Source organism: Felis catus, chromosome X (assembly GCF_018350175.1).
Source record: "Felis catus isolate Fca126 chromosome X, F.catus_Fca126_mat1.0, whole genome shotgun sequence".
Taxonomy (NCBI): Eukaryota; Metazoa; Chordata; class Mammalia; order Carnivora; family Felidae; genus Felis; species Felis catus.
In genome coordinates this window covers 12,730,825-12,742,623 of record NC_058386.1, presented here as the reverse complement: position 1 = coordinate 12,742,623, position 11,799 = coordinate 12,730,825, and the positions used below count along the sequence as shown (strand labels likewise).

At 50.0% G+C, this 11,799-nt stretch overlaps 1 protein-coding gene across 1 annotated transcript; it reads right to left on the bottom strand.

The window, feature by feature from the left end:
* Positions 1 to 1,606: 1,606 nt before the first annotated feature.
* Positions 1,607 to 5,595, bottom strand: MAGEB17 (MAGE family member B17). Its single transcript, XM_006943597.3, has 2 exons — positions 5,212 to 5,595; positions 1,607 to 3,088 (listed from the first exon to the last, which is right to left on the bottom strand). The coding sequence occupies exon 2, from the start codon at positions 3,030 to 3,032 to the stop codon at positions 2,037 to 2,039; it is 996 nt and encodes a 331-aa protein (XP_006943659.1). The 5' UTR covers positions 3,033 to 3,088; positions 5,212 to 5,595; the 3' UTR covers positions 1,607 to 2,036.
* Positions 5,596 to 11,799: the final 6,204 nt, after the last annotated feature.

Sequence of the window (11,799 nt, the reverse complement as noted above, 5' to 3'; positions counted from 1 at the left end):
GATGTACAGAATATATGTGGCAAATCCAGCTCAGAGCCTGACAAGTACTGAGATTTTTTTGAAGAGCAATTATTCCCATGATTATTTTGACCCAGACAATGTCACATACCACGCTGGGACTTTTTTTTTTTTTAATTGAGGAGGAAGTCAAAGAATATGCAATATTCTAGAAAAAACTCAAAAAACCCAAATCAGCCAAATTCTACTTACTAAGTAAAACTAATATTTCTCCATAAAATGCTGAGTCATTTGATGTGGGCACGTAGTGGACTTCCCAGTTGGATACGCCATGAAGCTACTATAGGTGTGCAAACGGCAGTGACTTGCTACCCTCTCAACTGTGCTTGCATTTAATCCATATCTATTTTTTTTTATTTAGAGAGACAGAGAGGGAGCGTGAGCAGGGGAAGAACAGAGGGAGAGAAAGAGAATCCTAAGTAGGTGCCATGGAGGGGTTCAATCCCACAACCCTGGAATCATGACCTGAGTCGAAATCAAGGGTCGGGCCCTTGAGCGACTGAGCCACCCAAGTGCCCTGATCCATCTCTGTTTTTACTCATTTCACCACCACCAAAAATCTAGACCTCATTTGGAATATTCCATATTACACAGAAGAATGCCTAATTTAGGTTTCTTTTTAATGGAGTGATTGACGCCTACCCCCCACCCCCACCCCCACCCCAGCCAGGGCAAAGTGGCTGACAATCACCCTTATTCTTTTTTTTTTTTAATTTTTAAGAAGTGTTTATTCATTTTTGAGAGAGAGAGCTGGGGAGGGGCAGAGAGAGAGGGAGACACAGAAACTGAAGCAGGCTCCAGGCTCTGAGCCATCAGCACAGATCCCAATGTGGGCCTTGAACCCACGAACTGTGAGATCACGACCTGAGCCGAACTTGGATGCTTAACTGACTGAGCCACCCAGATGCCCCCCACAATCACCCTTATTCTAAGAAACTCTCTGGACACTGAGTGCACAAAACACCTGGCTAGTGCACCTGCTCAGGAACAGCACAGCAGTCCTTCCACCCGTCCCAGGTGGGCGGGCACTTGTCTCTAGTTCACCACATCCCTCAGGAACTGTTAGGAGCCATTTTCCATGGCCGACCTAGTCTGTCCGTTGAGAGACCCGCCATCTGGGGTTCTGGTCCCCGCTCACCATTTCAACAGCTTCAGCTAACCCTACATGCAGCCAAACTTAACATTCCCTCCCACAAAGGGACCGGCAGCTTCCCAGGCTCCCAGCCTGCCTTGGCTCAGGGTATGTATCCCGGACTGCTTCCACGTAGAATCTCCTCCCTTGTTCTCCCTTCTGTTCACTGCCCTTCAGGATTAGGGATGTATCTCACCATGTTTCTTATGTGATAGCTTCTCTTGGACTCTGAAATGTCATTGGCAGGGTTTGGGCCTGGCGCACACATCTTAGAACTCACAGGAAGCCTTCCAAAGAGCAGGTGCTCCATTCATGCTTGGTGAACAAAAGGGATAGTGAGCAAGAATTCTAATTTACGACAGTTTGATTTCTCCCACATTCTTGAAAAGCTAAGCAAATCCAGGTATATACCTTTTAATTTTACCAAAAGAAAGAGTGAAAGAAATAAGAAAAACCAAGAATTAACCACTTTTTATTTATTTCACTATCTTGTTGCCTCAACTCTTTCACTGTGGGGTTCTGTTACATTTTACCGAAACTCCCTATTCCAGTGCTATGTGTTTCTTGTACTGGATCACAGTAGAAGATGCAAGGGTTTTCAATTTGTCTTACAAGATACAAAACCATTACTCTCAAACGTGGTAACCAGCAATACATATGCGAGCCACGTCATTCATAAACGTACATTCTGAACTTACATCAACTTTTTAAAAAACAACACACTGGAAAGCTAAGAAACAAAGAGGTAAATCTATATGCTATTTCTAAACAACAGGAACACAAAGAAGAACTATACTCTGCTGTCTCCAGCTCCACCTGACTCCCCGCTGCTTTAAGGTTGACAGCACTTCCCCACTACAAAGTGAAGGCCCTGTCTTGGACTTCACTAGGGCTGAGAAGTGCTGCTGGACGAGGCCCCTGCAGCAGCTCTGGCCTGGGCTCTCTCTTCCTCATCTCGCAGAGCCTCCTCATATTGGGCCTGGAAGGCACTGGGGACAGTATCGCTGGCTTTGGCCAAAAACTCTAGGACCTTCATCTTGCTGGTTTCAGCATGGGCCCTCGGACCCCACAGGAACTCATAGCGAGGAGGATCACTGTCGGGCACCTGGCGGTACTCCAGGTACTTTTCCTGCACCAGATCTCTGGTGATGAGCTTCCTGGGCTCCCCAAAGAGCGGGTGCCTCCTCCCAGCATAGACCCCCAACACATTCAGGAATTCCCATATCTCCTCCTCGGTGGCACGGTTGTCATTCATGAAGATCACACTCAGGAGGGGCATCAGGAGCCCATTCTTGGGAAAGCCCACGCCATCGCTCAGACGCCCTTCGACGGGAAGATCCCCTTTCCTAACAAAGGCATAAGACTGACCGCTGGGGTCAACCTCCTTCAGGTCAAGGCCAAAGACCAGCTCCATGCGCTCAGTGGTCTTCCGGAGGATCTCGGGGAATTGCTCCTGGTGCTCTTCGCTGATAATCTGCAGCATTTCTGCCTTTGTAATGGGTTCTCTCACTTTATACTTGTGCAGCAGAAATTGCACCAACAGGCCCACCTCTTTGCTCAGATGATCTCTGAGAGCGCTTTCAGAGGAAGGCGGGGCGTGGGACAAACCTGGGCTTTCCTCCCCTTGGCTCTTGGCACGTTCATCAGAACTGGAGCCCGAAATGGCTGCAGCAGGGCCGCTGGCAGACCGGGCCCTGGGAGACTTCTGGGGAGAACCTGCTGCAGGGGGGCGTGGGGGAGCACCCTCAGAAACAGTCAAGGGGGAGGAGGGAGACTCTACCACTGCTGCAGTGGCCTGAGCTCCCGCGAGACCCTGGCTCTCACTTCGGGCCTTTTGGCGTTTCTCACGGGCACGGAGCTTACTCTTCTGACCTCGAGGCATGACCGTGCCTAGGAATGGCGGGCCGAGTGTCACTGGAAGGCCCGTGCTGTGGGCACCTGGAGGACGAAGATAAAAGGGTGTGAGTCCCTTCAGCAGGGAGATGTCATTGTGGCTTTAAGAATGCCCCCACCCCCAACATTGGTGTCCTTGAGGGTGCTGCTGTAGGACTCCGCAGGCCTTCTGTTCTCTCAATCTGTCCCCTGAGGACCTGCTGGAGGAACTCAGAGCTGCCGTAGGCCACAGCCTGCTAGTCCTGCCTGCATCCAAGACCCTCGCTTCTCTGCTCCTGTCTGATACAGCTCCCTGCCACCTAAGAAATGAGTCATCCCCCCCCCCCCCCCCCGACAGCGCTGCACACAGCCGTCCAGGCTGACACCACAGGGAAGACTTCGCGCAACCTCCTCTGTTCTGAAGTGGTTTTCCCCCAGTGCTCACAAGGGATTTTTACCTTCACTCCCTGTAGGGCCTGGGACTCCTCTCTCTGCCGGACTGGGGCAGCCAGTCCTTAAACCAAGGCCCTCATTTACTGAAATCCTGCAAGCTGAAGTCAGGGGCCATCTGAATCTGTCAGCTCTGCCCTGGGCCTCCTAGGGGTTAGGCTCTGTGCAACCGTCACCACTGGGGGTTAATTGGTCCCCATTTCCTCACTCAGTATCCTCACCTTGCCACCTGACCGGTCCTGGGCCTCCACCTTCAGTGGACCTGAGTCCACACCTTTTACACCAATGGGACCCCAGCGTTAGAAGCCAGGGTGAGCCACATCCTACTGAGGCTGCTGGGGGCCTACAAAGCCTGAGAACAAGGAGGGGACCCTATGGGATCCCACAGTTCTCCACTGGGTCATTAGCTCAGTCCTCACCCAGGGTTCTGATTTTGGCTCAGAGTAGGACTTCTGACTCCTCATTCTAATGAACTGAGTCAACCAGAGCCAGATCAAGGTCCTCACTTCTCTTGTAGTAGGGTCCCCTCCCTAAGGAGAGAAAAACAAAACAAAACAAAACAAAACAAAACAAAACAAAACAAAAACTTCAAGGCAACTTGGCTATAGGGGTACGTGACAACATCCCTCACGACCTTGTAACATGAGACCACTTAATCACTGCATGTTTGTGTGCTCCCATATATGGGAGACAAAGAAGTAGAAAATATATAAAAAAACTATGCCATGTGGCGTTCGGGGCTCACTCATTTCTTTGGTACGAACCCAACTGAGCGGTGCCTGCACGAATAAAGTTGCTTCCTGGAAAGAAAAGCCTCGGTGTCACGACTCTGTGCGAGAATCCTGCTACACTCTGAGTCGCTGGAGGGGAAGCCGGGACAAACCACATGGGGGAAACCTACCTAGAGCCTCCTGGAACTGAGAGCATGGGTAGAGTTTTGGTCTGCCCCCTCTTTTGGGCTGAAGTCGTCTCCTTAGTTAGCACTCAGGGTTCTCACTCTGGACTCCCGTTAGGGCTTTGGTCTCCTCTTGCTGCAGAATTGGGGCCACTCCCCTAGACAACACCCTCCTCTCCCTGGAACATTTCAAGCAGGTCAGCCCCACAGCTCTGCTGGAACCTCCCAGAATGGGGGCAGGGCGGGGGGGGGGGGCAAGGCCACTGGATAGTTGTGTCAGTCCATATTCAGGATCTCCATCCTCCACTTAAATTCACGCCCTTTGGGCCAAGGTCCTCACTTTCCAAGTTCCACAAGGCTGAAGTCAGGGGACCCTCGGTACATCTGAGGCTGTATGGGGGCCTTCGGGAGCTAAGAGTGGGGGAAGGGCTGTTTGGGACCCCACTGACATGCAACAAAACCTGGGACTCCTCCCTCTACTGATCGGGGTCCATCAGCCTCACGGCCAAGTCCTCACCTCCCTCGGTCACTAGACAGGAAACTCAGGCCCACGGCATCTGGCCATCCCTGCCTGCTTCTCCTAGATCTGGTCGGACCCTCACCCCCTTTCAGGGGAAGGTCCCCTCATAAGCACTCAAGGTCTCACCGGGACTCCAGTTAGGGCCCAGGCTTCTTCCCGTGGCAAAACCGTGGCCTCCCCACTTAGGCCTAGGCCCTCCGCTCCATGGTGCCGTCCACACCCAAGTGTGCCGGGGCTCCCGGTGCGGACGCTAGGGCAGCACTCTGTGGGGCTTCCTTGGTGCTGGGTGTGGTGGTGGCCTCAGTCCACATTCAGAGTCCTTACCTTGAAACGTGAGCAGGCCTGGAATTTCGCCCTCCACTAATCCGAGGCCCTGTCCCTCCGACGAACTCCCTCGCTTCCCAAACTTCCAAGGCGGAAGCCAGAGTGAGCCACAAACGGCCAACGCTGTTAGGGGGTTCTGAGGGCTGTCAGCAGGGGAGGATCTACGGCAACCCAAAGATCTCAATCCGAGCCGGCGACTCCTCCCTCTACCCACTTGAGTCCGCCAATCTCAGATGCTCCCTGAGTCCCTAGAAGGGGGGAGTCGGAGTGCTCCACGTCGAACTACCGCTGCCACGGGCTGCCAGGCCCGGCAGCAGGGGCGGGGCTCTGGGCACCTCCTCTTTTGGGGAGAGGTCCTCGCTAGGATTCCGGGTCCTCACCTGGGCTCCAGTTAGGACCCGAACCCCTTCCTCTGTAATTGGCACTGCTCCCTTTCTCCCAGGGCCTTCTGAACGAGAGCCCCGGACAGAAGTGAGGAGCTCCTGAGCTGAGCGGTTGGCTTCCCACGATTAAGAACAGGGCGCTGGGAATGTGTGACCCTCTCTGCTGGCCGGGATTCTCTCTTATCCTAGGTCCTCACCTTGGCTCCTGCTAGTTCCGGGGTCTCCTCGTTCTGTAGGATTGGGACCCAATCCCGCTAGATCAAGGTCTTCCTCTTTCCAGGATACCTGCAGGCAGGAATGAGGGGGCTCCTCAGCCTGACAACTCTGCCTCAGTCTGGGCCTCCCAGGTTGCGGGAGTTGGGGGGTGGGGTGGGGTGGGGAAGGGGGGGGTCTGTGGTGTCTCCTCCATTAGAGTGTGGGTAATTCCCTGATTCCTCCCTAAATGTCATCACTTTGACCCCTGGCTAATCCTGGGACTGCCCCCCTCAGATCGAGGCCATTTTCTCCTGGGACTACAGAATTAGAAGTCAAGGGGAGCCAGCTCCCCACCTCCAACGACTGACAGGTCCTGACCTGTCGATGGGACCCCACTGTTCTGGCTGGGTCCTCCCCTTGAAGCCTGTTGGAGGCTCACATTCCTCCCTCTACTACCTGAGGTCGCCCTTCTTAGACCAAGGCTCTCACGTTCCTGACAGCCCTGAAGGGTAACTGGGATACTTCACCTCACAGGCCTGCCTCCAATCCTATAGGTCTTTGAGCAGCCATAAGCCAGTCTCTGGGGGTTGTCTATATTCTGGAATGTTGACCTCCCCAGTCCTCCTACATAGGGATCCTCGTTTCAGCTCCTGTCTCCTTGATTACAGGCTTCCTGGGAAATGCCACATCCCTTCAACCTCTCGAGCAGTTTCCCGACTATAAATTTTGCAGAAAACGGTTCTTTGCCCCATAGTTATGGAGACAAGGAAGCTGTAACTCGAGGTGAGAGGCGTAGGACAGGTGGTGTGCAGTCACCAGACTTAGTCTCTTAGGTGACTTCAGTTCTGTTAACTTTCTACAGGGAAGGGGCAGAGCCTCAGGATTTTGAGCCCCTGTTCTTCGGAGGTGATGTGACACTGCATTTGTAAATGAGCATGGTATTGCCAAATATTATCTCTTTGCTTTCTTTATTCATACTCTTCATTTATTTTATTATTCTTATTGCTCTGGCAGTGTATTCCAATCCAGGAGTTTGTACACAGCCTTTCTTCTTACTGCCGGAGATACAGTTTGGAGTAGGGAGAAGACGCGTGAATTAGGAGGTAACAGGCTGGGATGAGTGGGAGACCGTGGGGATGGTTTTCTTTTTAACGAGCCAGACTTGGGGACTGTGCATGACAAAGTTGTTTTGTCTCTACGTGCCTTTAACCCACATATTTCGTAATGAAAATGAGCCCCTATGCCGTGGACTGAATGTTTGCGTCTCGCCCGCCCCCAATTCATATGCTGTAATCTTAGCCCTCCAGGGTGATGGTATTAAGGAGGAGGGGCCTTGGGGAGGTGATTAGGTCATGAGGGTGGAGTCCTCATGAGTAGGATTAGTCCTCTCCGGAGAGCACCCCAGGAAAGCTCTCTTGCCTATTCCACTGTGTGAGACACAGCAAGAAGGCACCATCTCTGAAGCAGGAAGTGGGCCCTCAACAAACACCGAATCTGCTGGCACCTGGGTCTTGGACTTCTGAGCTTTTAGAACTGGGAGGAATAGATTTTTTTTTTTAACATTTATATTATTTATTTGCTTATTTATTTATTTATTTATTTATTTATTTATTTATTTATTGGAGGAATAGATTTTTATTGTTTGTAAGCTACCCAGTCAACAGTATTTTTGTTATAGTAGCCTGAATGGACTAAGACACCTTGAAACAAGTTTGACCGCCCACCGTGACGTACATGAAGGGCCACTTGAAGGCTCACCTTTCTGTGGTTACAGGCCAAGGAGCCCTGGTACCTTTCACTCATGTCTGGGGCGGGCATAATTTTGCAGTAATGGTGAATTATGTCAACATTGGTTGGTGATGCTAATCAGCGTCGTACAGCGTGGGTTTGCAAATTTAGAGAGCTACCTCTTACAGACACTGGCCTCTGCTCCGATGCTTGCACCTCATTCATGTTCTCAAGGTGCTCCCCAGCCTACGGCAGGGTAGAAGGGGATCTGTGCAGCTGGAGAGTTAGTCCCTGCATAGGAATGCGTGGTCACCGTTCATGAGTGACTCTGTGCCGCAAACGGAGATTGTTCGACAGTTCTGCTGGGAATGATAAGTAAGGTAAAATGTTAATGTCTTTGCCTACAAGTTAGGATTGACAAGTTCTGACTCTTCCTGCTTTACTTTGCCTTACCCATGCCCTATGCTTGGTTGTGAGAGTCTGACTGCATTGACCCTCACAAAGGGAGTTTTGTGGGTTTCTGTCACTCATTCAAGCACTGGGATAGACACTAGGGCTGGAGAGAGAGGGGGACAGAGAGAGGGAGAGAAATAGAGAAAGAGAGAGAGAGACTGAAAGATCCTTGCCCTTGGGGCACCTGGTGGCTCAGTCGGTTGAGTGTCCAACCTTTGATTTTAGCTCAGATCATGATCCCAGGGTCGTGGGATGGAGCCCTGTGTTGGGCTCTGCACCGAGTGTGGAGCCTGCTTAAGATTCTCTCTCTCTCTCTCTCTCTCTCTCTCTCTCTCTCTCTCTCTCTCTCTTTCTCTCTCTCTCTTAAAAAAAAAAAATCCTTGCCCCTAAAGTGCTCTATTAGTCTCATGCTGGGACATCAGCAACTCCAGCTCTCAGGCCAAATCTAGCCCACCGTCAGGTTTTGCAAATGCAGATTTGTTAAAACACAGCCACGTTTATTCCCTTACATGTTATCTGTGGCTGCTTTTATGCTGCAACAACAGTTGGGTAGTCTTGACACAGACCGTCTGTCCCACGATGCCTAAAATACTTACTCCTTGGCCCTTTACAGAAAGTGTTTGTCAATCCCTGATCTAGTGGGAGAGTCTAGTATTCACACAAGTAAATATATTTCAAGGCAGTTTATGAGAAAAGCTAGGACCCGTGCAGAAAGTGCTGCTTGAGCACAGGAGAGCAGGACGGCTTCATGGAGAGAGGACACTGGAGCTGAACTGTGAGGGTCGGGTAGGGTTCAGGCCAGCCGACGTACAAGAGGACATTTCAGGTGAGGTGGCCTTCAACCTTGTCGGCTCATTGCAGTCACTTGGAGAGCTTCGAATAGGGATGCCTGGTTCTCCCCTCTCGGAGATTCTGACTCAGTTGTTCTGTGGCCGGGTCTGGCCATCAGGAGTTTTTAAAGCTCCCCAGGTGTTTCTAAGGACAGCTCAGGGTAAGAAGCACTGAGCCCAAAAGGTGTCAGGGAAACTTAGGAGCAAGGTGTGAGTGGACAATCTGTCTAGGTGCAGGGGGAAGGGGCAGTCAGTGGGACATAAGCTTAGGAAGTAGGGAGTTGACATCCAGGCTGGGAAAATTGGGTTTTGTCATAGGAAAAAAAAAAAAAACAACCAGTAAGAGAATGTGGGCATGAGAGCAACACGCTCAGACGGGTACACAGGGAAGCATAATCTAAAGGAAATGTGAGGAATAACTAAAAATAAGAGCCTGTTAGGGACTATTTGTAGGAGTTTAGCAACACAAGGAGCATGTCTTATCTAGGGCAGTGACGCGTGGCTCGGCAGATGCAGCGGTGACGACGGAAATGGTAACAACTTGGGCAGGACGTGGGCGGCAACCGTCAGAATGGGGTCCGCTATCTGGCCCAGGAGGCCTCTGCTCTGGAGGCTTAACGCTTTAGTTTCTGGATCATGGAGAATTACGGGGTCCTGGAGGAGAAGCTGAGGCTGCAGGGCGACACTTGGGTCCTCAGACTCACCGCTGATTTCCTGTGGGGGAGAAAGTCGTGTTTCACTGGGTAAACATTGCCTTTGGGAGATGGATTCTCATACCTGAAACATTTTTATTTTAAAGTTTATTTACTTACTTATTTCGAGAGAGAATCTCAAGAAGGCTCTGAGGTCATGACCTGAGCCTGACTTCACCACGACCCGTGAGATCATGACCTGCGCAGAAATCAAGAGTCGGATGCTTAACCTAACCGACTGAGCCCAGCAGGGCGCCCGTACCTGAAACATTTTAGAGGGACACTTGCAGACGCTGAGGTCCAGCTGGATGTGGGTGATGCTGAAAGGATGGAGCCAGAGGTGATGGTAAGGTTTTGAGTTTAGACAAATGAGAGAACTTTGACCACCCTTCAAAGGCAAAGGGGACACACAAAGAGGTGAAGCATATTGGGAGAGAGCAATTTTGGTTTTGAAGATAAAGAACCAGTTAGCATCTAAGTGGGGCTGGCTTTTATTATTAGGCACCTGCACAATTTGGAATGACCTCTTTTCTATGTTCTCTTAAAATGCGCAACAAAGCAGAAATTTCAAGACCCCGTGGGAGCTAGAGACCAGGGGGGGAGTTGATGCCCCTTTGCTCTCTTCACAGAATTCAGGTAGGACCTAAGAAGTTTTCACCCTTGGCTTGTGAGATGTTTTCCTTTGTTTGTTTGTTTGTTTTAAGTTTATTTATTTATTTTGAGAAAGAGAGAGAGAGAAAGGAAGAGAGAGAGAATCCCAAGCAGGTTCCCCACTGTCAGCACAGAGCCCAGTGCAGGGCTTGAACCCACAAACCATGAGATCATGACCTGAGCCAAAGTCGGATGCTTAACCGACTGAGCCTCCCAGGCGCCCCAGCCTTTTTCATTAATCTAAGCAAAGCACACCTTCCGGCTTTAAATCGAGCAAAGAAGTTTTTGCCTGAAGTCTGGATTCTGCTTCTGAGAGGGTAGGTACACTCTTCTGACTTACAAAAAATTAGAACATCTAATCAGAAACCCAGTACCTTCTTTGAGGTGGGTTAATGGGCATATAGTTTTTGGGTTTTTTTTTTTTTTTTTTTTTTTTTTAAATCACTAAGCGACAAGCAGACACCATTTTTTTTTTTTTTTTTTGGCAGAAGTTTAAGAAAGTTTTGTCCAACAGTTTGGACAAAAAAAAAAAAAAAAAAAAAGGTTTTTTTGGACAAATTCATAGGAATTTGGGGAGCATGGCATGTCCCATTAATTACTGTCAGGTAAAATTAGTCTTTCTGGGCAAGGCATGATGTAAGTACAACAGATAACAGCCACTGTTGGTTGAGCTCATGAGTGTACCACAAGAAAAGAAAAATAATCAACTGTGTGGTGAGTTCTACGATGATTCTAGGCCCGCAAGACTGATGTCATGAACTCATCTACTCCCAGTCCCTGGAGAGCAGAGACGGGACACTGGGGTATCTGGCTACTCTGTATAGACAGAATTTAGGTCCCAGTGACCAAGGTGGTAAACATAGGCCCCATGAGAAAAGAGATTCCAAGACTCTCAAGCAAGAAGGTTGGGGGAAATGTGTAGACGCCACCAGATGGCATAGCAAAAAGTATCAGGCCCACTATGGATTTCTTCACAGTAAATGGCGTCCTCTGTCAGTGGTCACAAATTTAATATCATAGGATTCCCTTGGGGATCTGTTAAGATTCTAATGCAGAAGGTCTAAGGCAGGGCCCAAGACCCTGCACTTTTGACCAGGTGATGTCAACATTGCTGGTCCACAGACCATACTTTAAGTAGTAATATCCTGGAAAGCTCCCCAAGAGTGAACCCACGAACATAGGCTGTTCTAGCAAATAGCACTTTGGTGAGTCAGAGCTAGTCCGGTCCCTCTGAGAGGCATTGAGGAGCACTGGGCTGTCATAGGAGGTGGGAAGGGACCCTGAGAAACACACTGGGTATGCGTCAAAGTTGACAGGTGACCTGGAGCAAAATGCTTGACTTCACTGATCTCAGTTCTGGGAAGTAGGGGGAGATGTGCCTTTAAAATTCACTTTTATAATATTGTACACAGTCCAGTCCATATTCAAGGGATGCCTGCTTTTGTGTCATCTTCTTGGTAAGATGTTACCCATTATCTTTTGTATCAGAAGCCAATGTTTATCAATGTTGCACCCAGTGAACAGGAAGGTTCTCTGCCTGATGTGTTACAAGATGTCCCTGCACAGATTTACCTGCCCTCTAGCAAAAGGGTCTGCTGAACCTCTCCTCATCCACATCATCTCCAAGCCAATTGTTTTCATTTTTCTAATGTCTCA